This window comes from Talpa europaea (assembly GCF_964194135.1).
Source record: "Talpa europaea genome assembly, chromosome: 12".
Taxonomy (NCBI): Eukaryota; Metazoa; Chordata; class Mammalia; order Eulipotyphla; family Talpidae; genus Talpa; species Talpa europaea.
In genome coordinates, this window is record NC_140079.1 from 17,607,331 (window position 1) to 17,635,169 (window position 27,839).

At 36.4% G+C, this 27,839-nt stretch overlaps 1 protein-coding gene across 3 annotated transcripts in view; it reads right to left on the bottom strand.

Annotated features, from left to right (window-relative positions):
• The window catches only part of SIK3 (SIK family kinase 3), a gene marked incomplete at both ends in the record, with an annotated part of 214,797 nt that overhangs the window by 67,732 nt on the left and 119,226 nt on the right, over nt 1-27,839 (bottom strand). For all 3 annotated transcript variants that reach the window (XM_084248678.1, XM_084248677.1, XM_084248676.1), the window contains one exon: nt 6,940-7,101. In XM_084248678.1, the coding sequence (XP_084104804.1) occupies nt 6,940-7,101 (162 nt within the window). The remainder of the gene's footprint in view (nt 1-6,939; nt 7,102-27,839) is intronic.

The following is a 27,839-nucleotide window of genomic DNA, read 5'->3' on the forward strand; positions in this document are numbered from 1 at the left end:
TACATCTCCCTGGAACATCAATTTTTCAATGTTAAATAAAGTTGAATAGTTTAAATATTAACACAAATGAAGACATGACATTGAGAAGAACACGAAATATACATGGATGCTTAAAGATAAAGCATCAATTAAAAGTGTAATCAAACCCCTACTTGCTTCCCAAATGGTGTGAGTTCATCTTCCTCTGTGTTAGGGAAACTACAGTGAGAAAAGCTGAGAAGTAACGGCTTCTGTTTTGGCAACATAACTCTGTTGAGTGGGATGCTATAAATAGAAATTTGTTCTTGATCTAGAACAAGGTGCAAACACTTCTCAATATCAATATGAGCTCACTAATAACCTAGAACATCATGATTGACAAAAATCTGCTCATTTGAATTTTAATTGTAGAATTTGTGCAAACAAAATAAACCAACTATGTATGCCTAAAATGCCTTTTGAATGAGAGTATGTAAATTTTTCATTTGCAAAGCTCCAGTCTTAGGAATAGTATTCAGAAGAGATAAATTTCAAACTTTATCTGCTCAGGGTCAACATACATTAAGTTGTTTAGCACCTTCTAGTTGAGGATCTGTAAATACACGATTTCGGGGTGAGATCACAGGAGGTATTAAGTTTCCAAGGTTCCATTATGACCTAAATTCCATAAAGACAAAAGGTCTTTCTGGATCTCAATTTACTGACCTATCCACCAAGGGTACTGAATGGTTACCTAAAACAAGGTGTTAGGATTTGACATAAAATTTGTGATTGAAATGAATAATGCATACCTACTTTATGAGACCAGTGAGGGACATCCTAGACATTCCAAGTTCCAGCACTTCATAATGGTATTTCAGTATATGAACTTGGAGGAGGGGGAGGCCAATGAACTTATGTTTCTTTCAGTTTCTTACTCTGAAAGATGAAATAGTCTAGATCTCACTTCATAAAGGTCAAGATTTTCCATAGCACCTAAAATGCATGCACTCTGGAAAATCTTTCCAAAATAATGGCTTTGCTGTAGTTGTGCCTCAGATTTTTGCTGCTTGTTGATTGCCAACTAAAACAAGAACACCGAAGTGGAAACTATCTCATGGAGACCATTCTAGGAGTCAACACTTAAAAAGAAAAGTTTCCGACTTCCTTAGGTTAAAAAAAATTTCCTCAATTTTCAAAACATTCTCATACTGTCTGACTATTTGAAAGAACTTTTTCTCAGGGAGTGAGCCAGTTTTTTCTGAGGCAATCTTTTTGAAATCCAGCAAGTTTCTCTCCTGAATCTTTCAAAACAAAAATTAAAATTATTTTCAAATAACAGTTCATCAACCATTAAAAATAAGGCAAAGCCATTTTTCTTTGATAGCTTAAGATAATCCATCAATAAGACAATCTGGTTTTTCTGTTTCTAAAAATATCTTTGACTACAAGTTCTAGTCCAGATATCTGACTGCCTTTCTAGTCCTAGAAATTCTTCCCTTGCTCTTTCTATTATATTTGTTGTTCTTTTCTTCCTTCCCATGTCTACTGCTACCACCTTTCTGTAGGACTTTATTACTGCACAGCCTTTAAAGTGATCTTCCTATTGTTCTGTTGTCTCCTTCCCCAACCCCAACTTTTTTTCTTATTCAACCTGAATCTGATTTATTAAGCCTTGTATTCTATTAATTTCACACTGTAGCAGAAACACCTACCTCTATGGCCTTCTCAGGTATAACTCCCCTACTGAGTTTTCCCTCCAGCCAAGCATTCAAACAGCTGCTTCACCTTTTATGCAAACCTGACAAGTGTATTCTGTTGCTGCCCAGCCTTCTCCAACTCAGCTTTCTATTGCTACCAAAATAAAATCCCAAATCCTCAGCATCTGCAGGAGACCCTTCATGAACTGGTCCATGCCCTCTCTCACTCCATCTCACTGCACTGCCTCCTTTGTTATGTGGAGACTTTCCCCTCAGATAGTTAAAACCACCTCTCTCAAAAAGTAAAAGCTGGGCCTCCCCAGTGGTGCAGCAGTTGAGTGCTGGGCTGCGAAGCTGCCCGCAGCCTCTGCAGCGCCTGTTCAATCCCCGGCCATGGGCAAGGGTTCCACATGGCACGGCAGACCTCTCCTGCCTTGCCCGCTGCTCCCCTCAGCAGTGTATTTTGTCAGTCTGCCTGTTCTATTCCCCACTCTGGCTCTGGTGAATTCTCTCACCCTCCTGTGCTTCTGACTGTACCCAGTGCTTGCATAAATAAATAAATAAATCTTAAAAAAAAAAAAAAAGGCAAAAGCCATACACATTTCCCTTAACTGAGTTAAAATGGTTCTAAATTCAAATGCAAGAATCAAAGAAGTATAAAAAAATGTTTTTAAACTTTAATCAGTAGAGGCAGAATAAAACTACTGTCCTCCCTTCTGCTTGGAAGGCTGGCTATCTCGTTAAAAGCAGAACCTCTACCACATGTCATTCTATTACTCTACTTTATCATCTTCGTGGCACACATCAACTGAGTTGATGTGTTTATTGTTTTTCTCTTCCCTCTCACCACAGAATGTTAATTCCAAGGGACTATCTTATCTTCTGCTGTCTCCCCAGTGCCTGGGTCAGTGTCTACACACAGCAGGTGCTGACTGAGTAATCCTCCAGGCATTCTCTCCCTATACCTATGCCTTAAAGGATCCTACTTGTCCTTTCAGACTCACCTCAAATGTTGCGTCCTCAGTAGGAAGTTAGTGTTCTCATCACCATTGCCTAAGGTTCAGGTCAACAAAGTTTCCAAGCACTTCCGTGGAACAAGTATGTGCTAGACAGTGGGGTCAAGCAACCTACAGGACAGTTACAGTCCCTGTGCATTTACAATCAAATGGACATATACAAACTAAAGGGGTCTGTTCGTGTTTTTGAACTGCTATGGTAATTAGACTGTAAATTAATGTGATAATGAATCATGATGTGCCTTGTAACATCTCTCCTATTGTATCAAAGTATAATTTGGTAGCTGTCACCCAGGGATGCTGGCTCCAAGCTGAGTGTGCTAGGCTGTGCCTGCCCCCTCGGTCAGCCTTTACCTGCTCTTCTGTGGCTCCTCCACATGTAAGGCATGGAAAGTGAAAGGTTACAGGCCAAGAATTCTATCCTTTTCCCACTGTTCTCTACATGAAAGAAATTTACATGGGGGCTCCTTCTAAGAAATTCAAAGTTTGGGAAAGTTAAAGGTGTTTTGGAGAGTCTAATGTCTTTAAATAAGCTGTAGTTGTATGCCCAATGATTAAATTAAATGAGGAAAACTGCTTTGCAAAGTACTTTATACATATGTATAGCATAATTTCTGTGTTATTTAATTTTTTTGAAGGTCTAAGCACTTGCTACCAGATGAGAACATAAATTCTGAGGGAGGATAAAAAAGAGAATATAAATTTTTGAGGGTAGGAATCAAGTTTTACATTTCTTTTTTTTCTCTGATGATGCCTGATCAAAGAGTTTTTGTTAACAGATAAGATTTCGGAGAACCACTACAGATGCTTAGTTCTAGACTTGTAACTCTGCCTTTTGGAAATAAAATTCCTTATTCTGAAAATGATCAATACTTGCTCTGGATTTTTAATGACAGAAAAACTTTTAAGTAATTCTATGGAAGACAGGTTTTTTACTGCCATTAAAAAGAAGACTGTTTTTATTCTAAAACCAGAAAGAAAACAAAGCCATGCACCTAAGTTTTATTCTCTAGAAATAGAGCTAAAGCAGAAATTCATAGATTAAAAATTTAAGCACAACAAGCATGGAATGATATTAAATCTTGTAATTCCTGTAACTAAAGTTTATCTCTTATGTCCAGGGAATACATATTCTCTTGAAAAGAGCATAATAAGGGCTTTCCTAATAGCTAGATTTTACAGCATTAAATATTAAATGTAAATTGCCACATTACTTTATTCACAAAGAAAAATAAATTAATGTAAAAACAACACCCCAGAACAACTTAATTGTCATCTACATCTGAACAGGACACATAATCTTTTCATCAAAACCACTTAGGTAAATGTTGGCTTCATGAAAACATGAATTCCTTAAATTTCCTAATCTGAAGTTTCATTAATTCCATGTTAATTTGCTACTGGGATTTGCACAAACATATGATTTTAAAGATAAGTAACTTAAGACCAATCATTTTATTTAAAAACTCTTCCCCCCTCATTTTTTCACACATTAATAGTTTTTCTTTATTGATATTAATAATAAGTCATCAAAAAAGACCACTGAAAAGATCAGGGATTCGAAGGTTACCTTTAGCTTTTAGAATAAAAAATGGATGTCATTACTTCTCTGACCTTATCCTGTTAGAGGCATCCAACCTACCTCTCCCGATGAGTCATACTCTAGACCTGGAAGCACTGCCTCTATGTTAAAAGAAGACCTGGCAGGTGAGAATGGGAATCGTACCTCATTATGTGTGAGAAGGGAAGCTCAGGCAGTGATTGAAGAACTGAGTAATGATGTAGGGAAAAATGCATGAACAAAGACCATAGATAACATAGCAGGGCACAAAACTAGAGGCGCTCATTTATCCTTTGCTTTGCTCTGAAAATAAATAATGAAAATGCAGGCTTTGGGTTAATGGGCTTAAAAATCTTGCCAAAGTATATATGTTAACACACAAGAGTGCCCAAGGCTGGCTGCCTGTACCCCAACAAGTCTGTAATTATACACCAGCAGGCAGAGATTCTTATTATGACTACATGGATTTGTTTTAACTATTATCAAAGAAAAGTGTTTTCAAATTTCCCAATCCAAGTATGTCAGTAGGGTTTCTAATTTTAACCATCACTGACCACTGCTTTTTACACATGGCTTCTTAATGCAAAAAAGGTAAAAGCCATTTAGATGTTTCTTAAACTAAATCAAAATGGTCCTAAATTCTAAATCAAGAGCCAAGGCAGCCTACGGGGGAAAAAAAAATTAACCTTTGGTAAGAATAAAATTCAAACAAAAAGAGGGTCTTCTTTTATCTGCCCTGATCAATTATCCAAAGAGCCCTACAATGACATTTGTGGTAGGTTGAATAATAGCTCCCAATGACATCCATGTCCTAATCCACTGAGTTTGTGAAAGTTACCTTTCTGGTAAAAGGAACTTTTGTGGACATGATTAAGTTAAGGATCTTGAGATGGGGAAATCATCCAGGATGACCCAGGAGGGCCCAATGAAACCACAAGGGTCCTTATAAAAGAAAGGAGGAGGATCAGATGAAGAGTAGGAGCTGCGACAAGGGAAGCCAAGAGGTGAGGTGATGTGAGAGAGACCTGAGCGAAGGAATGGGGAAGGAGGGTCTAGAAGCTGAAAAAGACAAGGAAATTGATTCTTCAGAGGCTCTAGGAGGAAACAGTCCTGCCAAAACCTTAACTTTGGTCCTATAAGACTCATTTTTAATTTCTGACCTCCAGAGCTAGGTAAGAGAAGAAATTTATGTTGTTTCAATTCACTAATTTGTTACAGCAACAAAGGAAATTAACACAACATTGTCTTATAATTTTAAGGACTGTAAAGCTTAAGAGGTGGGATTACCATGAATTTAAGTGAGGCTCCAACAAATAATTATAAAAGAGCTTGATAATGCCATGCCTTTCCATGGAACCCACTGCTGTGAGACCTGCCAGTGCCTAGAGAGCTTGGGAGCATATAAAACAGATGCAGGACAATGGAAAAACAGGATTTTATGTAAGATAAAGCACCTAATTCAAGTCCACTAGAAATTAAGCAAGAGCAGGACTTGGAGCTTACAACTGCAAAAAAATCTAAACAAGAGTATGCAGCTATCAGGCTAATTTAGATAGAAAAAAAAGGCAGATGATGTTCCAAGGATGTAAAAGCAGAACCCAGAAAGTGAGCAGACTTATCGGCACAAAAGAATCACCTACCTCTAATGATACATATAGGAACCCACACCCAGAATATGGTGCAAAACTGCACTCTCAACTCCTGCCTGATTCAGGAGGGAAACTTTAGACTTGTCTTTCACCTCGGCTTTCCAAGGCAACTGTATTCTAGCTGCTGTATCTCCTTTTCTACATGAGACTCTCTCTGCTTCTCTTTATCTGGGAGATGGGCCCACAGGCAATACTGAAAACTGTCAGAAAACAAAACGGTTTATTTTCAAATCTATAAAGACTGCAGTCACTTTCTTCCATCAATAGGTGGTGAGCTTGTGTTGGCTAGGCAAATGCTATCGTTCAGTAAATATGAGGCAGTAAAAAGTGTTTTAGGCACAGTCAGGTGAGCAGAGGAGCAAAATCTGAGACAAAGAGATGGATTCCCTGTAACCCCTGAAAGAGCTGCTCCTCCTAATTATCAAACTGGAATCTACAGCATAAGCATGTTTTGTGTCAACAGGGTCATAAATAAAACTTTAGCGAAGCTGAGAGTGTACACACAAGTTTAGCAATTTCTTTACTATTTTTTCTACATTTTATTTCTTATGATTTAAAAGGAACCTGTCAACCAAAATAACAGAATTCAAAACATCAGCTTTTCCTTCTTCCCCCATAGCCTAGTTCCATCTCACACTACATGAACATAAATGCATTTCGAAGGTTTAGCAATTTTCTTTTTTTTTTTTTAGATTGATTGATTGATTGATTGATATAAGCACTGGGTACAGTCAGAAGTGCGGGAGGGCGAGAGAATTCACCACAGACAGAGCAGGGAACAGAACAGGCAGACTGACGAAACACACTGCTGAGGGGAGCAGCGGGCGTGGCAGGAGAGGTCTGCGTGTCCCGGGATTGAACTGGCACTGCAGAGGCTGCAGGCAGCTTCGCAGCCCCGCGCTCAACTGCTCTGCCACCAGGGGAGGCCCAGGTTTAGCAATTTTCAAGCCACATACTCAAAATTCTTTACTTCCCTCTGAATAGATGGAAACAATTTAAGAACCTGAAGGAGAAGCTACTTTGTTCCTATTTCACATCCTCAACATGCTTCTCACCTGCTATTTTGATATTCAGATTGGCATCCAGAAGCAAATTTTCAGCTTTTAGATCACGATGAACAATGTTCCGACAGTGACAAAAATAGACAGCTGTGACGATCTGTTTAAACTTCCGACGGGCATCCTTCTCTGCCATCCTACCATGAGCCACCAGGTGGTCTGTGTGAAGAGGAATACAGTCAGTTGTCATTTTAGATACTGGTATAATTTCAAAGGGTAGATTTAAGAAGGGATGGAAGGGACCCTCCCAATGAATGAGTTAACTGAATCAAAAAGAAGGAAAGCAATACATGTACAGTCCAGGCTTATATCTATAAAAATGTATTAGTAACCACTCCCCAAACTATTTTAAGTATAAATCCTGTTACACATCAATATGCATAGAATACACTGTCCTTCTATAAGAGTTCTGAAGAATGTAGATATTTTCCCCAGATCATAATACTCAGCACCTTTCTTTTCATATCCCCATTGCAAAAGATTATACACACAGCAAGTATACACATGAAGATAAGTATCAGCAATAGTTCCTGCGCTAAAGGGTAAGACCAAAAAGCAGAATTACAATAATCGATCATTTTAGGAAAGAGACAGAAATTAGTCATTGCTAAAGGGGGAAAAACAGACTCTGTTTAGGCTAGTATCTCTTCTGCTTTCTCAAAGTTTTACAATTTTACACAAAAATGTACTTATTTGGTGACCATTCTCTGGAATGCATAATAACATGCCTGCATCTTTACATCTGCATCTATTGTGTTTAACAAATATTTTTTTACATTGTTACTCCTTTTTATAGATAACATCAATAGAAAACCAACTAAAGTTTCTACCACTTCAAATGAAACAGTTTCATGGGCTAAGTTGCTAACTAAAGTATAGCAAAAGAATTCACATGTGATAAATTTTGTAATACTATAAATCAGGCTGTTTTGTACATTTAAAATTGGCTGACCCCTAACCAATACTATCAGAACTTTAAGTACTTTTTCTACACTCAACCAATGGCATGTCTATCCTTAATCTAGTTCTTTATCTAACCAACAACACAGACAAGTCATGACAGCAGACAGCATGAGAAATGGTAGCTATGATACACTTTGCTCTACTTAAGCAAATTTCAATCATCTTATCAACACAATCCTTTATTAAACCAATGGATTCAACTGGAGAAAGGACATATTTGGCATCAAAAGCTTCCAGAGAGTGAGAAAGTAAAACATTAATGATATAAATAAACGGTACTGTTGTTGTTAAGCCACAGCAGTTTCAGCAACACCAGTAGTTTGGGCGCCACCTCACTCACTCATGGGAACAGTCAAGCGTATCTTTTCTTCATCATAAAGAGGAAGTTTGGAATAAAACATATGCACTCACAATGACTACCAAGATAGAGAGCTTAGAACAAGAAGTGTGGGGTGGAGGGAGCTAAATGACTATCTACATAGCAGGTTTTCAAATAATTCAAATTAACATTCTCACCACAAAGAACATCAAATTACTATGGTAATTTTCAAGACAGGATCTTCTAAGTAGATCATTTAAAGGCCCCTCACAGAAATTGTTATAACTGTTAGGGTTATCAATGATCCACACACAAGATCTTGGAAGCATTTCCCTCAAAACTGGTCAAGAATATCCATTTAGTAGGCAAAAAGAAAAATTAAGAAGTCTTCAGCTTAGAAGTTAAAAGGACTCAGAAACAACTTCCTACAGGAGCTAGAGGAGTGATAAATGAGATCACACTCTGGTGTGTTGAGGCATCTGGTGTGATCTGTCACATGAACTTTAAACAACACAAAGTCCCTAAACTTGGGGTAGTAACTTAATATAAGCTGCGACAGAGCTGGACAGCCATCAGCTGCAGAACGCTATGTTTTATTTCAAGGGGGCATTCTCTAACAGGACCTGCTCCTTTGACCCCCTATGTCTCTTAACCCAAGGTCTAATTATTCTAATAATATGTTTTAGCTGCTAAACTTTGTCTAATTAAAAAGCTTTGAAGAGCTAGCTATTCTTGAGAAACATAAAAATAAACCCTCATGAAGGTTTACCATCAGAAGCTCATTTGGCCAAGTCACCCATTAATTAAAATGCTCAAGAGACATTCGTCTGGCAGTAAATACTAATTAGCAGAACACATCAAAGAACTTCTTAAATACAATAGAATGATTAATTTTGTGATTTCCAAAATAAGTGATTTTCTTTTATTAAAAAAAAGCTCTATATTTTCTAAGTACTTTGTTTTCCTAAAATGATTGGAAAGTTCTCAAAATTGTTGCACAAATCGGGAGCTGGTGGAATGCGACTTAGTTCTGCTTTATCTCTATAACGACATGTTGGATGTCCTTAGACAAATCATTTATACTGCCAGTATCCCCACCTCTTGGTCTGCTAACTAGAAATCAACTGCTGCATGCTCTAGCCAAACAAAGGTTAGCATATTTGGTAATAAACTTGTTCTCTGATCAAGAGTTATCATATATGGCATAACTTTAACTTTCAAACACATTAAAAGCTATTTTTAAAAGGTCCGTTCAACTCTATATACTGATAATTTAAGCATTTGATTATTAATAGACAAGTTCTTCAGGATTCCACAGTACTTGAAGGTGATTATTATATATCTCAATTGTCACTGTTACCTGGTTCTGCTTAAAAGGTATCTGAATTGTCTAGCGATGTCTACGGTATCCCTACAGTTGAGAATATAAAGATATGCAAATCATGCCTTCAAAAACAGTGTAAATACAAGCATCAAATGTTTTCACCTAGCCACTGTGTTTCACACTCAAGTATTCTTGAACATTTCCACATACCGGATCATTTTGATGACTTAATGTCATTCGGACTTTAGCTTCTGCTTTTTTGGGGTTTTGTGTGTGTGTGTTTTTGTTTGTTTTTTTTTTTTTTTTTTGCCCATCTTATTACCACCCTCACCCCCACCCTCCAAACTCCTCTCCCGTTGGTTTGCTTTCAGTGTAAACCTCTGGGGTCTAGTGGGTGTGCCAGGAAGCCAGCAGCCTACAGCGGTTTCCAGACCTTGCTGAAATTGCCTTTCCTCTGCCTGCTGACAAACGGCTGCTTTATGTTGCTGTGTACTCTATAGGCAGGCAGCAAAAATTCCTCAAGTTCAAATGTGATATTTAACTTTGGGCTAAGAAACCCCGAGCATTTGCCATGCCTGGACTTAAAAACAAAGTTGCAACTTTTGAATAAATACTGGTCTACTTTTAGAAGGAAAATGAAACAAAATGGCTCCTGGACCACATTCAAAGTAAAATATATTCCCAATCTTGCCAGATAAACCTCAGTTGCAAAGAACTCTATGGTTGTTCTGCTTCTTCCAGGAAATGCAACAAGCTTGCTCTCCCAAACACTGGGTGAAATACACCCACATCTGCAGTCCCAGTCACCCCACCTGCAGCCAAGACCCCCTGGAGCCTGAGCAATCTTCAATCACACCCTTGTTGCATGAACTCCATCACCGTAAGTCCTTACTCACCATCAGTGAACTACTTCCCCATTTAGTTACCACAATAGGTCAAGGGGAAATTTAAAGTTTTTCTCTATTACAACTTCACTCAAACTATTTCAACACAGACAAGGGTTAGGTGATTCTCAGTTAAAAGGAGCAAATGGTTCTCCTGTTTCAAACTCTTATCAAAGTAATAAGGAGTCTAAGGGCTCTTTCTCACTTTCTAATCGCAGTAAGTCACTTGGCACTGAATTTCTTTCATCTTTTTTATCTGCTCTTCCTCACAAAATAAAATGAGTGAGGTAGAGGGAACAAATTCTCAAGTTACAGAAGTATTGGAGCACTGGCATGTATAATTTGCTTCAGATTCACTTTTTGTAATGTTCCAATCTGACTCAGGGAGAAATATTTTGTGGTACATTTAGGTTCTAACCTTTCAAAGCACAAAAATACACGCAAGGTCTTAACTTCCCTCAACCAGCCTGACTGGAGTGTCAGAGGCATGCCACTAATGGGATAGTGGTGGGGAGCCAACATTTCTTAAAATAAGAAATTTTCCCACTATAAACAGATAGTGTCTCCATTTGTCTGCTAAGTCTACGACTCATAACCGATCCAGAACACTAGCTCAAACTGAACATACCCTGACAGCAGGTCAAGCAACAGGGCAGAAACTTTTTGTTCTTCGTGATGAAGAAACTGGCCAGTCTAGAATGAGGAAAAGGCAGCGAGTGTGCTAATCTTAGGGAGCTACCTGAAAAATTTTCTGCCAATTCCAAGCTAACCACAGTTAGCAGTTGTTTTGCTTCGCCACTCAGATCTATCATTTCTTCTTCACGCCCATGGAAACAACTTCCTGTTTATCAAACAAACGCTTCCTTCCAAAAGAGCCAGGGCAAAGCCAAGATAACTCAGCTGCCCTGGAGCAGGGTGACACAGGTCCACGTGCATGCACTTGAATATCACACTGTCCCTGAGCCCACAGCTCCCAAGCTGCCCCGGGTGAGAGGAAGAGGCTTTGCTATTTGGTTTTCCTTGCCAAGAATCCAACCTCACCGAAGGTTTCTTTACTTGTTGCTGCTTCTTGTCAATAACACTTTTCTTCATTCTTTTAGTTGTCCTGGCCAAAAGCCCTCGGGTCATCTTTTGATTCTCTCTCTCGCACCCCATCAATAATCCATAGGCAAATTTTATTAATTCTACCTTCCAAATATATCTAGAATTCAGTTATTCCTCCCCCCTACCTCTACCCTACCCTAGATCCACCAACCTAGTCCAACAGCCATTATCTCCCTCCTGGATTATCATAATAGTCTCCTAATATTACTCCAAACTACTATCCCTGGTTCTGTCCATGGCCCTCTGCAATCTGTTCTCAGCACCCGAAGTAAGTCCTTATTTTTCAACTTTATATTTTGAAAGATAAGATGCACAGGATAAATGCACAGAAAGTTGCAAAGACAGTAAAGAGAGACTCCATGTACCCTTTACCCAGTTTCCCCCAAAGATTAAATTTTATGATTATAAAAGAATATCAGAGTCTAGAATTTGACATGGTATCATGTGTATACAGATCTATGTCATTTTATTACATGTGTAGATTTGTGGAATGACCATGGCAATCAAGATAAAGAACTAATTGTAGTTACTCATTTCTAAATATTCCCACAGATATAAAAACAGAAACCACACTATTTTCTTCTACCTATACCAAATAAATTAAACTTTTCTTTCAGGGTTTTGAGAAAATACAATTTCCTTGTGAAATACTTATAGTCACAAGATATGCTTTAATTCTGAAAGGCCTGAACTAGAATTAATGCTATTTTTGCCTTTGCCTCTTTACTACATACAAAGTATGCTCTGCATATGATGGATGATGAATAATTACAGATTAGCTCAAGTAATACCACTCAGAGAAAAGACTATGAACTTTTACAAAAACATATTTTTTACTCTTTATTTTGCCACTAAACAAAGTTTGTAAATTAAGCCTATTTACTTCCTTCCTTCCTTCCTTCCTTCCTTCCTTCCTTCCTTCCTTCCTTCCTTCCTTCCTTCCTTCCTTCCTTCCTTTCTTTCTTTCTTTCTCAGACAATTAGTTATTTAATATGTATGTCTTCCCTTCTAGAATAGGAATTCTTGACCCATGGATGGGTTGTGATGCATGATAGTAACGTATAGCAAAATGTACAGAGTGTGCTTCTGTTTGTGCAGGAAGGAAGAAGAAATACAAATTGCATGTGTGTACATGTGTGTTTGTTTATATTTTCCAAAAGAATAATGTTAAGTGAGAAACTTTTTAAAGCACCTGGGGTTAGAAATGAGGTAGATATTAGATTTTTCTGATGCACCCTGTTTTATAGCTTTTAATCCTGGATACAAGTAATGTCTTAAATAACTAAAACCATTCAAAATTGAACCAAACAGAAAAAAATTTAAAAACTGAAACTGAAAAAGTTGTACCTAAATATACGTTGTCATGACATAACCAACCTGAGAATCATTAATTTAAGTGTCAGTGAAACACAGTATTTTGCCTATGCCTCCTTAATGGGACACACTCGAGACAAAGAGAGTCTGTCTTTTTATATTTGTAATAATATTGGTATGGTCTGAATTGTTCAAATTGTCCTCACTCTCACGTATCAATACACAATTATGTTTAAATCACTTGGAACCACGAATTGTAGATTAAGAGTAGAGATATGAATATACAATATTCAAGAACTAAAAATGCCAAAATCTTAAATTTCAATTAGAATGATAGTACAAACTCATGTTTTACTTATCTCTGCGAAAAAAACATATATTTCCCACTTCAACCCTGAAAAGGTCTCTAAGCAGTAACAACCATCTAAGCAATAAATAACAACCATCTAAGCAATAATAAGCATCTCCAGGGCCCAGATTCTGGTTTCTAAATGATGTTTTCCACTTGAAGGAACTAGACTTCCTAGAGAAAATGTTTGATTCAGGGACAAGAAATGTTAAAAATAAATGTGGGAATCTTCCTCGAAGCAATGAAGCTATCAAAGACTCTAGGGATTGAGTCAAACAAAAGACACAGGGAGAGACTCCCATTCACTAAGTGAAATAATTTGAGCATCAGAATAGTAACTCAATAGCCCAAAATACATTAAATATATTCAAGTCCATAAGTTCATCTCCTATACTGCTGGTGGGAAGGCAAACTGGTCCAACCACTATGGAAAGCTGTGCAGAGGTTCCTCAAACTACTAAAAATGGAACTACCATATGACCCAGCAATTCTATTCCACTAAGGACACAAAAACATTAATTCAAAAGGATACCTGCACCCCTATGTTTATTGCAGCACTATTTACAATAGGTAAGATATGGAAACAACCCAAATGCCCAAAACAGATGACTGGATCAAGAAAATGCGGTATATATACACACAATGGAATACTATTCAGCAATCAAAAAAGATAAACTTATGTCATTTGCAGCAATGTGGATGGAGCAAGAAGAGATTATGCTCAGTGAAATAAGGCAGAAGGAAAAAGAAAAATATTGGATGGTTCCCTTATAGGAGGAATATAGGGAAACAAATAAGGGATCAGGAAAAAAGTAAATAACAATAATAACATATTAAAAAATAGCAGGTAACCATAAATCAGAGACATTCTGCAGGGGATGGGGAGGATGAGGGGTCAAAACAGGGGAGAGAAGAGCACAAGGGAATATGGTGATGGTTCACAGGTGAATAGGTGGTAGGAATTTTATGGGGAACACACCTAAAAGGAGAAAGCATACAAGCACACATTGTACAAAAATGAACAATGTACATACATACAAAAAACAAAAAATATAAAGTCCATTAGTTCATAATAATATTGTAAAATAAATAAAATAAATGAACTTCATTGGTCACAACTGGAGATTCCTAGAGACCAATTCATGATTCTGAAATTTAATACATAAAGGAGAAAAATCAGCATTTTATTTTGCCTTTGCTATAGTTTCTGAATAGTTTATAGGCAGGGTTCTTTACAGAAGAAATACAAGTGCTTCAGTGGAAGGTGAATGAATCATGTGTATATGTTGAGGTGTTAAGTTATACTCCCCAAATTGGAAAGGTTGTAAAAGAATGCCAAATCGGGCCTCCCTGGTGGCGCAAGGGGTTAAGCACCGCACTATGAAGCAAACTGCAGCCTCTGCAGCACAAGTTCGATCCCCGGCCAGCCAGGGAGCAACCTACATGGCGCAGCAGACTTCTCCTATCTCTCCCACTGCTCCCCTCAGCAGTGTGTTTTAGTAGGTCCGCCTGTTCTGCTCCTCACTCTGTCTCTGGTGAATCCTCTCACCCCCTACATCTCTGGCCTGTGCCCTAAGCTCTTGTATGCATAAATAAATAAATCTTAAAAAAAAAAAAAGAATGCCAAATCAATAAAACTTGATTAGGAAAAAAAAACACATTTCTGATTACACTATAGTCACTTAGAGCCACCAATTTCTGAAGCCAATATGCTATTAAATTTTCTTGTACATAAGCAAAGAAATTCCCTTTTTTTGCTTAAAAACTGTAGCTAATAAATGTACAAAGAATTAGAATCACCATTTTGTAACTTCTAAGGAAATAATGTAATTTAGGAAGCCAATAAGAAAGACTAAAATAACAGAACAAAGGTTAATGGGAAACATTATCCCTCTTTCATCACTATAAAAGGGGAAAGCAAACCTTATACAACTCCTGAAATGATGCACTAGAAAGATTATGAAGTATTCTTGCCCCTGCTCCCCACCCACCTCCACCCCCAAATGAACTGCATTTAATCATACCACTTTATAAGAAATAGTGATCAAGAAGAACATGCTGAATGACACAATGAGGATGATGGATGATCCAGAATGTGGGAAATTTTACAGGATGATCCAGTTTCTTCTACAAGAAAACAAGAGACTAAGGTGGATGGTTCATGTGGGTGACTTGGTGGTTGGGAATTTTATGGGGACTACACCTGAGAGGAGAAAGCAAAACATACAAAAATGAGTAAAGATGCAAAATATATATATAGGGATAAAAAGAAAACAAAGTGTGTTTTTGTGGGGCAGAATGGAGCTGTTAAAAGATTTTTTAAAAAAAAATTAAGCTAATTATCAACTAAATGGATGCATCAACTTTGTTGATCATGATTTGAATAAACAAAATGGGAAAAAGCTAAATATATCTGGCTATTATTAAGAGATTGTTAATTTTGTTGAATGTAAGAATGACATTGTAGACTTTAGTTTTGATTATGAAAGAACTGCTGACAATGGATTCATTCTTCCCACTTTAGCTATAAAAGTTGGATTGTTTGCAGATATTGAATAACAACTAACAAAAGGCTGTACTTCTTCAGAGCAAGAAAGCACAAGAGGTAAGTCCTATATTCACCCCATTCCGCCCTCTAGGGAAACTTTCCCCTCTAGGGAAAAGTTTTCAGAGGTGCACCACGCTCAGGAAATGCTGAAGTTCAGGTTTAGCTTAACAGGAGAAATGTTAGTGAAGACTCCAGGTACTCAGCTGAGACCCCATAAGACAACATCCTAAGAGTTAGGACTTAATTAAAGGAATAAGGGCAAAACTAAAATAGAATCATCCTTGCAGCCTAAAAATTAAGCTTCAACAGGGCCAAGTTGATCCATCTGTTTTACTGAACTGCCTGCCAGGACAAACTCAACTTAATATCCAAAATATGATTAAAAATTACTAGACACAGAGAAAAGAAAAAAAAAGTGACCAATAATCAAGAGCTTCAAGGCAATAGAAAGCAGAACCAGAGATAACTCTGATATTACAGTTAGTAGGCAAGGACTTCAAAATGGCTATGACAGATGTGTTAAAGAAACAGGAAAAGATGTACAAAAATTATGAAAAGACTGACTATATAGACTATCAGAATCTCTAAAATAGATTTAATCCATAAATTTAATCTATAAATCTAAAAAGGATGAGAAATATCTGAAATAAGGAATTCACTGGCTAGATTTAAGTTGATATAGCAAAAGACAGTGACATTAAGACAGTTAGTATGTTTTTTAAAAATCCTTATATATAGGAGAGTATACTAAGTATTCAAGAGTGATGACACAATGTCCTAGGTTTGCTTTAAAATACTTTTACCAGAAAAGTTGGAGAAGGATGAAACAAAAACAGCAAAATGTTGATAATTGTCAAAACTAGGTGCTCAGTACAACAATATTATATACTATTCTATATATACATACACATACAAACATATAGTTGAAACTCTATAAAATGGAATTTCATTTGTACACCTTTGTGCATACCAGCATTGTGCTCAATAGCCAAAAGGTGGGAACAACACATTTCTCCATCTATAGATGACCTGATAAACAAAATGTGGTATATACAAGCAAGAAAATATATTCAGCCTTCAAAGGGATGGAAATCCCAACATATGACATAACACAGATGAGGACATTAAGTCAAATGAAATAAGCCAGAAACAAAAGGACAAATAGTCTATGGTCCCATTTATATGAAATACCTGGAACAGTCAAATTCAGAAAGACAGAAAGTAGAACGGTAGTTGCCATGGACTGGAAGAAAAGGAAACCGGGGAGTTACTGCTTAATGGGCATTGTTTCAGTTTTGCATGATGAAAAGAGCTCTGTAGATGGACAGTGGTTTCAACATTCCGAATACTCCTGAACTGTGTATTTTAAAATGGTTAAGTGATAAATTTTATGTGTATTTTACCATAATTTAAAAAATTATCTCTTCTTTCTCTGTCTCTCTCTCTTTCTCTCTCTCTCACACACAAACCTAATTCAAAATATGAGATAAAAAGCTCTTTATGGAAGTCAAATATTTCAAGTCACATGATAAAAACCACTGCATTTTTCTATTAGCTTTACTTTGTAGAGAAATTATAGTTTCTAAAGGGGATTAAAACATCAGGAAACTCAAGAAAAATATTAATATAGGAGTCAGGCAAAAATATTTCATTGGGACTTATATATATATATATAACTATATGCAGCAAAAGTATTTTGCTCATTCTCTGGGACAGTTATTTTTATATCATGGTAGAATTGGCACAATGATCAGACAACTATGGATGTATGTTTTCCATAATGTGAGATCATCAAACTGAAAGTTATTGAGCACGAAGCACAGTTGCTTCCACATCCATCTTAGGCCAGTTACAAAAATAAATGCCAAAGTGATGTTGACATTAAGAAAAAAATGGAGAATAATGAATGGAAAATTAATTGGGGAAATATATGGAAACTGTTTTGATTCAGAGTAAAAGTTCAGTAATATGGTTATTTGCTTCTGTCAATAAAGTCTGAGAAAACCGCTAGTTTTTGTTTTTTTTTTTAAGATTTATTTATTTATGCATACAAGAGCTGGGGCACAGGCCAGAGATGCAGGGTCGGGCGGGGAAGGCGAGAGGATTCACCAGAGACAGAGCAGGGAACAGAACGGGCAGACTGACTGAAATACACTGCTGTGGGGAGCAGCGGGCAAGACAGGAGCCATCTGCCTCGCTATGTGGGTTGCTCCCGGGCCGGCTGGGGATTGAACTCAGGGATCAAACTCGTGCTGCAGAGGCTGTGGATTGCTTCATAGTGCAGTGATTAACCCCTTGTGCCACCAGGGAGGCACAAATAACTGCTAGTTTTTATAGCCAAAGGGTGTAATTTAGTGGGAAAGTAATATTTTAGTTGTAAAGATGTAGAGAATTTCATGAGAGTTAAATAAGATAAACACATTATTTTAAAAAAAAAGTTAACTAAGTACAAAGTAGTGTGTCCAAATAAACACATGTGGTGGTGTTCTCAAACATCTAGGAGGTTGCAAGATAAAACAACAAACATGAAATACTCAACACAACATCTGGTACACAATGGCTATGCAGCTCAGCCTTGTCCATTCTCTGCCCTATTAGCCTCTGAGGCTCCCATGGCCTAAATAAAGGGCTTTGTGAGAAGTTCTGACCTCCACACATATTGGCACTATTAAGAAATGTTATTTTTAAGGCACTGAGAATGTCCACAATAAATCATATATACTTCAACCAACTACTATTAAGTTAGTAATTTATTTTAAATGCCCATGAGTTCTGCCTGGTATTCAGGAAACTCTAGATAAAGTGCTGGATTTATGACTTCATGGTCTCAGATAGGAAGTTTGGGGATATATATCTAAAGAAATCATACTGTGGAAGTTTTAAATTATGACTTTAGTGTTTTCAGAACTAGCCGGTTTCTCAAGTCAGTTTGTAAAATTAAACAAGTCCATGCTGTCACGGTTGCCCCTTTATAATCTAGTGCTGGATAATAAGCAATAATCATCACCATAAATCATGAATAAGTAATAGATGTTCACTCACTAACCACTTATTGAAGCCTATTACATTGCTTTGAATTCAGAATCTTCAATATGCCTTTCTCTGCAAAGTTATTCAAAAAACAAAAAGGTGTTGATGTTTCATCCTTACCCCACGTTGGAAACTCATTTAACCAAAATGTGTTAAGGACTGACATGAAAATTACATGTTTGACTTGGCTATGTTGTGACACAATAAAATATATTTACTGAGGGTTACTATATGTTAGACACTGCATTAAACAATGAAGACAGAGATAAGTAAGGTTCAAATGCTACAAAAGCAACCTAGTGGCTAGTTCGATCATTTCATTCTGCTGAGCAATACGTATTTACTGACCATGTGTTTTCTGCAGGCACTAATCTAAGTATAAGAGATAAAGCAAGGTTGAAAAAAAGACAAAGTCTCATGATGATTACATTTTAGTAGGTTGAGACAGTAAGTAAATAAATAAAGGAAAATAAAGCAAGGAAGGAGATAAGAGTAGCCAGCAGGAAGAGTAAGATTTTAGACAGCATAGCTAGCAAAGACCTCACTAATCAAGTAACGTGAGAAGAAACCTGAAAGAAATGAAGAGTCAGATTATCAAAAAAAGAGTATTTCAGAAAAAAGAAAGGGATATATAAAAGGCTTACAGTAGGAACATACTGGAAGGTTTCATGGGCAAGAAAGAAAGTGCAATATGAGAAGGTAGAGGATACTAAGAGCTGAGGTCAGAGAACTAGTTAGTTCTACTTCTCTCCACCTCTATCCCCTGGTAACCACAAATCTACTTTCTGTCTCTACAGATATGTTATTTCTGAACATTTCACATAAATGGAATCATACAGTAAGTGGTCTTCTGGGTCTGGCTTCTTTCACATGACAGTGTTTTCTGGTTCATCCACAATGTGGCATGAATCAGTACTGCATCCCTCTTTTACCACAGAATGACATTCCACTGCATGGATATAGTGCATTTTGGTTATCTATTCATCAGTTGACAGAGAGTCGAACTTTTTCAACTTTTTAGCTATTATGAATAATACTGCTATGAACAAACTATTTTTGCACAGATTAAGCCATTTATAAACACACAGTCCTCACAACAACTCTTTCAGATAAGTGACAACATCATCACCACCACCACCACCATCATCATTATCACTATTCTTATTATCTTCATTTAAAGATGAGGTACCAAAGGCAGTAAGTATGGTTTAAAAATTTGCCTGAGGTCACAAAAGCAGTAAGTGGGGGAGTCAGGATTTGAATCACAACAGGACTTTATCTGTGTTCTTAACCTATAATAATGCTGCCTCATTTAACTAAATCTATAATCCATTTTCTCCATCCCTGGCACCATTACTTATCAGAATCTCCTTAGTTCTCACCTGCTTTATTGAGATAACTGCTTAAATACTCTCCCAGTCCCTACTCTCATCTTTCTCAAATATATCCCTTGATATGTAGTGCCACCAAAATAAACTTTTTAAAATATCAGTCAGACTGGCTTAAAGCCAGTCTGGCCCTGGCTTAAAGCGCATCTATGGTTCACTACCAAGTAACTTGGTCACAGACTAACTTATTTAAATGAAATCTTATGTGGAAATCCAATAGGCATGTTATATATAAAAGCAGGGATAGTCTTATTGAAGATGACGGGAAAATGGGTATCGGTTGAATGCATGACATCTTAGTCCTATCTCGTATACCTAACTCCTCAGAAAAGATATCTCGGATATTTCCAAAGAACTCTTAGAACTTTTGAAGTAATTTGAGAAATCATCAGCCCATCCTCTAAGAAACAAGTTCTATTTTCCTAAATATACCAAATTGTTTCATTCCTTACAGTTTCTACAAATGCTACCTCCCTGTAAAGCTGACTTCCATTCAGCAAACCTTTCTCACATCAAACACTGTTCAACCATTACTTTCTTCATGAAGCTTTCTCTAACCCACTCCTTACTCCAACAATTGCAAATACTGCTCACCATGTTTATCACCTTCCTTTTGTTGATATCCCTTTTACAATATAATACTCAAAGCTGAAGAAAAGATTTCAGATAAGATGTAACTGCCACAAAGGTTAACACTGTAACTCTTTCAGCAACTCAGAAACTAAGTTTGGAATGGAGTAGCCAACTACTACCAAAAGTAGCTTGTATCTTAATCTGCCAGCAACACTGGGATAAAGTTCCCAGCTAAAAACCTTTACATCTAGAGCAGAAACTTCCAAGCACCATGATTCATCACTTCAAGCAACATTACAAAACTCTGGATCAAACCAACCACCTATGTTCTTCACTCTTAATCCCAAACTCCCAAGCACTGCTAATAAACAAACCATAAAACTAAACCACAAAAAGCCACCAAGTTAAGATCTGCAGGTGGTAGCCTATCCAAGCTGCCTCTTATTCCTTCAGCTTATTCCCTATCAGCTGATTTTTCATTTCTTTTGCTATCAAGATCTAATCTCCACATACAAAATTAGTACTTGGTAGTAAGACTCACAACTTCAAGCCTCCGTAAATCCCACTTCAACTCCATACACATACGTGTGCAAAGTTATTAGTCTTCAACTCTACCGCTATCTTTTTCCTTTCTATCTTACCCAAGACTAATCCCTCCACCTATCCTCTAAAATGTATCCCTTTTTATCTACTGGCAGAATATTCCATTAAATCTCACTGTCTTCCTTAAGTCTACATTTCCTCCGGTTCTACTCAACATAAATGATAGATTTAAGTCAAATATGTAGTAAAAAGACAACAAATATTCAATGAATACCCTTGCTAGGGCCTCCCTGGTGGCCTATGGGTTAAGCTTTAGCATTATCACCTCTATGGCCAGAATTTGATCCCTGGCCAGGGAGCTAACCCAGATAAGGCACAGCAGACATCTTCTGTCTCACCTACTGCTCCCCTCAGCAGTGTATTTCAGAAGATCCATCTGTTCTGGTCCCCATTCTGTCTCTGGTGAATCCTCTCACCCCTGCACTTCTGGCCTACACACCCCAGTTGTTCTACACACACACACATACACACACACCACACACAAAACAATATAAAAAACCTTTCTAGTTACAAATTCCCTCATTTCTTCCCACTGGGGCCATGTATCTCAAGAGTCATTTACACCACTGGCCTTCAAAGTAGGATGCTGATTTCTACCTTAGCAGCTGCTTTAGGGATAATAATATGCACCTTAGTTTATCACAGTCAGATACAAATGAATACTCACTTGATTCTAGTAAAATAGATCAGCTTATTCCAATATAATTTCATTTTTCTCAACCTCCTTTATATTAATATGTTAGAAATTCAGGATGAAGTGTTATAATTATCTCTTTATTTTTTATGTATTTTAAAGAAATTAAGAAAAGGGGGAGGAAGTATGTTTATTTATTTATATTTCTTATATATTCATCTTTCCTAATTTTCTCCCCTTCTTTCTGTGGATATGAGTTACTATTTGGTGACATCGCCTTTCAGAGAACACTTCCTTTAGAATATTCCCTGTAACAGATCTGCTTACAAGAAATTCTCTCTTTGTTTATTTGGGAATGTCTTTATCTCCATTGGAAAAGGCAGTTTTGCTACATATAGAATTTAGGGTTTACAGGGTTTTTTTTACTTTGGCATTTTAAATATGTTAATCCAGTCTGACCTCCATTTTTTATGATGAAAACTCAGCTATAAATCATCCTTGTACAGGATGTGTCACTTCTCTTGCTGTTGTCAAGATTCTCTCTTTGCTTTTGTCTTTAGCAGATTGACAATGATATGTCTGGATGTAGATCTCTTTGAGATTCTGAATCTCACTGTGAAATTCATTAAGCTTCCTGAAATCATAGATTAATGTTTTATGATATACTTGTAAGTTCCTGGACATTATCTCAAGTATTGTTTCTATCCCTTGCATTGCATCTTCTCCTGATGGAATTCCACATGTATTTGGCATGCTTGATCTTGTCCTACAGGTTTCTGAGACTGATTATTTTTCTTCATTTATTTAGACATGGGTTTTCCTACCTATTTGAATATATTTATAATATTTATAAGTAACCTTCATTACTTTATTGTTATTTTCCTAAAAAGTAACACCTCACTCAAAGTTTCTATTTACTGTTGTTCTTCCTGAGTAAGGGTCAAATGTTCCGGGATTTTCTTTCTTTAAACATCTTTTCTTTATTTAACATCCTTTTTTTTTTAAACTGGGTATTGTAGATAGCATATTTCATTAATCCTAGATTATGATCTCCCCCACACCGAGGATTGTTATTGCTATTTTTTGTTTTGTTTTGGTCTGTTTTTCAATAGTCCTCTTGGAAATAATTGAAGAATGTCTTCACTGTGGTATGTAGCCATTGATTTCTCTACTAAATTTCTGTTTTAATTCTTATTTTAATGTTTTAGCTTGGTTTCCTTAAGACCTTCCCTATGTTTACACAGATTACTGATCAGTCAGAAGACCTTTTATTCTATGCTAACAACTCTATTGGTGGCTGTGGCATACATTCAAAGTTCAGAGAGTTTCCATCAGTCTCTAAGCTTTTCCTTTTTGTTGGGCTCTCTCCCCCAGGACTTCCAGGTGGATGTCAGTCCCCAAGTAAGTAATGCAAAACTCACCTTACCCTGTCACGGTTCTCTCATTAACAGGATCTCCCTAGTAAATTTCTGCCTACTTAATGATTCTGCTCACCCTAAACAAGAATGTAACCCCTAGTTAGCAAAGCTATGAGCCTTCCACATTCATTTCCTACCAAGCTTGCTATTTTTACTGACAACATGACTGAGCATGGGTTCTTTGTTTTCCTTTCCAAATCAAGTCAGCTGCTTCTGACAGCAAAGCTGATGATTTTAAGTCCAGCCCAACTTTGATTACATTTTGCTTCCCCTTCGCTTGGTATAGGGTATCAATAGGACCAAGCTATATTTGAAAGCTCCAGGGGAATAGTTTCTATGTGTTTACTAGTTTCTGGTAACCGTCAGTTTTCTTTAATTTATGGCTGAATCACTTCAGTCTACTTTGGTGTTTTGTTTTCTAAAAACTGTTTTGGTTAGTCTGGGTCCCTTACAATGCTGTGTGAATTTTAGACACACAATGTCTATTTCCACAAAAACATCAACTTAGATTCTGAAGAGGACTGGGTTGAATCCACACATCAGTTTGAATGGTACTACAATATTAACAATAATAATTCTTATATGCACATAGGAGTCTTTTCCAATTATTTAGATCTAAATGTTTTTCAACATTTTCTTCTACTTTTTTGTACTTATAAGAATACAGGATATGTGCTTGTTTTGTTAAATTAATTCCTAAATACTTTGTTTTTATTGATAATGTTGTTTGCTGAATTGATTTATATCTTTCATTTTCAGATTGTTCAAGAGAACAGAAATCATGATTTGCATGTATTGCTCTGCTAACCTGCAACTTTCCTTAACTCATATAGCTCTCATAGATTTTTAGTGGATTTGTTGGGATTTTCTATACACAAAATCATGTCATTTGTGAATAGAGTTAGCTCTACTTCTTTCTTTCTAATCTATGTGCCTTTTATCCTTTTATATCTTTCTTATCTAAATGGTGTAACTAAATCCTCCAATACAATGCTTAAGCAGAAGTGGAAAGAGATGAAACCTTAGTCTCATTCCTAATCTGAAGAAGAAAACATCTAGTCCTTCACCATTAAGTATGAAGCCACTTACAGGTTTTTCAGAGATCCTCTCTCAGGTTAAAGAAATGCCCTTTTATTTCAAATTTGTTAAATGTTTTTATCATAGCAGGGTGCTGGGTTCTATCAAATGCTTTTTCTCCAGCCTTTGAGATGATCATGCCCCATTTTGCTTTTTCTTTTATTGATCTGAAGTTACTGTATTAATGGGTTTTTATATTGTAAACCAACATTGCATTCCTGACATAAATTCCATGTGGTCATAGTGTATAATTCCTATTTAATCCTGAATTTCATTTTAACTATTTTACTGAGGATTTCTGCATCCACAGTTATAAGAGATATTAGTCTGAAGTTTTCTTGTGAGGTCTTTGTCAAGTACTGTTACAGGGTAACACTGACCTCATAAAATGAGATGAGGCATAGACCTTCCTCTTCCATTTTTCAGAAATGTTTGTTAGGAATTACTATTAATTCTTCTTTAAATGTCTGGTAGAATTCAAGAGTGATGTCATCTGTGTCTGTGCTTTATTAATGGGAGGTTTTTTCTTATTTTTTTCTTATCTTATTGCTTTAATTTCTTCACTTAATATAGGTCTTTTCAGATTACCTAATTATTCTTGAGTCAATTTCAATATTTTTTGTCTTTCTAAGAATTTGTCCATTTTATCTATATTAAACACTTTTTTGGTATATAATTGTTCATGTATTCCTTCATAGTAATTTTTACTTCTATATGGTCTACAGTGACATACCCTCTTTCTTTTCTGATTCTAATAACTTAAGTCTTTTCTTTCAGGGTCAATCTAGCTAAAGATTAGTCAATTTTAATGATATTTTTGAAGAACCAGCTTTTGGTTTCACTGATTTTATCTACTGTTTTTCCATTTGTTTCATTGATTTCTGCTATAATCCTTATTATTTCCTTTCTTCAGCTACCTTTAGTTTCATTTGCTTTTCCTTTTCCAGTGTCTTAAGGTAGAAGATTATTAATTTCAGATTAATTAATATATATCTAATATATATATTACATATCTTATAATACCTTACTATAGGCATTTTACAGATATAAGCTTTTCCTCTGAGCAATATTTCAGTTGCATCCCATAGCTTTGGGTATGTGTCATTATTTTCATTCACCTGAAGTATTTTCTGGATTTGCTTCTTCTTCTTTGACCCATTGCTTATTTTAAAATGTATGATTGAATTTTCACCTATTTCATCATCTTTAATGGTTTTTAACACTACAATTGTTTTACTTCTCTTTTCTAAGTGATCGCCATCAGGTTTACCTTGTGTTTTCTCTTATCCAAATGAAATTCTGATGCATAGTGGCTTAATTCCAGCAATTTCATAGGACTTTACAAGCTTATTTCTTTTACTCTTTTCGTAATGTTTTAATATACATTGTATCAATTGATACAATCCCAGCAATACATTGCTATAATTATTTCTTTACCATCTGTATAATTATATCTGTACCATTTTCCTAACCCAATACAGTTTTTCTCACACACTATCATTGTGTTTTTGTGGGCAAATATATTAAACATATACTACATTACAGAACTAACAATGCATTACATACTTATTATTTCATAAAATTGCTTTTTAAATGTTAAGAGAAGAGAGGAGAAAATATGCATCTCCTCTTTTATAATTACCTATTTTGATATTCTTGTTCTTTTTGTTTGTTTGTTTGGACTCAACTACCATCTGAGATCACCTGTTTTCACCCTGAAGAATTTCCTTTAGTAACTCTTATAAGGTGGACCTGTCAGCAACAAATTCTCTCAATTTTTGACTATTTGGGAGAGTCTTTATTTCATTTTAATTTTTGAATGATAGCTTTACTGGATCTAGATTTTGAGTTAATAGTTTCTGTACTGTTTTGAAATGTTTGAAAATGTTCTCCCATTGCCTTCTGGCCTCAATTCTTTCTGCTGAAAAGCTCTCTGCTTACCTTCTGGGGTTCCCTTTATTTGACATGTCATTTTTCTCTTGCTGCTTAGGTATTTTCTGCTTGCCTTTAAATTCACTACTCTTACTAAGATGTAACTATTTATGGATCTCTTCTAGTTATTCTATCTGGACTATTAAGCATCCTGGATATGTAGGCTATTGTTTTTTCCAATATATTTGTTAAGTTCACAGTAATTGTTTCCTTTCATATTTTTTCTGTTCCTTTCCTTCTCTCTTCTCCTGGCAATGCCATTATGCATATATTAGTAAACCTGATATAGTATCCCAAGAACTGTCTCTGAAGCTCTGTCCACAGGTCTTAATTTACTTTTTTCGTTGTTACTCAACTTGCATAATTTCTAATCTATCTCCAAATTCACTTTTTCTTTCTTCTCACAGTTCAAATTTACAGTTAAGTCTCTCTACTTAAATTTTTATTTCAGTTATTCTACTTTGCAATTTCATAATTTCCACTTGGATCAATTTTTAAAATTTTCTCTATTGATAGTCTCTATTCGGTGTAATACAGTCGTCATATCTTCCTTTAATATTTTAACTGTGCATTCCTTCATTACTGTAAATGTGTCTATAATGGTTACTTTACAATCTTTGTCTGACAAATCTGACATCTGGTGTCTCTGATAGGCAGTTTCTGTGACCTGCTGTTTTTCCTAGTATATGGGTCATACTTTCCTATTGATTTGCATGACTCATAGTTTTTTTGTTGTTGTTGGAAACGAGACATTTTAGATAATATACTGCAGCACCTTTGGGCACTGATACACCTCCCCCTTCTGAAGCATATTATTCTTCTTTGCCTGTTTGTTTACTGACTAGTTGGGTTTTTTCGGTGACATTTATTCCTGTTATATACAGTGTTTAGCCTCTGATGTTGTTTCCTAGGTACCACTCTGATAGATCCACAGTTAGCCTCAGATGACTGGATCGCCAGGGTCTGGGTAGGGCTCACCACACCCAGCTTTTAAACTCCAATAACTGAGGGCTGGTTGCTCTACTGTTTCAGCAATGCCCTGGGGTATAAATTGTTCTATAAACAATCCAACCAAATTCTGTTTCCTTTGAAGGAAGTTTCTGACATCAGTGTTTGATTTTTGTTCTGACTTCAGGAAGGTTTTTATGGTATTTTATTCCCTGGTTCTTTCCAGCAAACTAGCTGGCCTTAAGTTTATCCTGTATCCTGAATCTCCTCTCAAATGCCTTTCACCACAATCTCCATGAGTGCCTTTAGGCTGGAACTTCTTCATTTTCTATCGCAATGAAGTCAGTTCCTTTGGGAAGAACTTAGGAGCTACTTGTTTTACAGCTTCTTTCTCCTCTCTGTGGGCAAATCTCTGAGCCAGGTCTCCCAAGCTAGATATGAGGACAATGGCAAAGCTCTGAGTGACAGTTCTACTTTAATGCTGGAAAC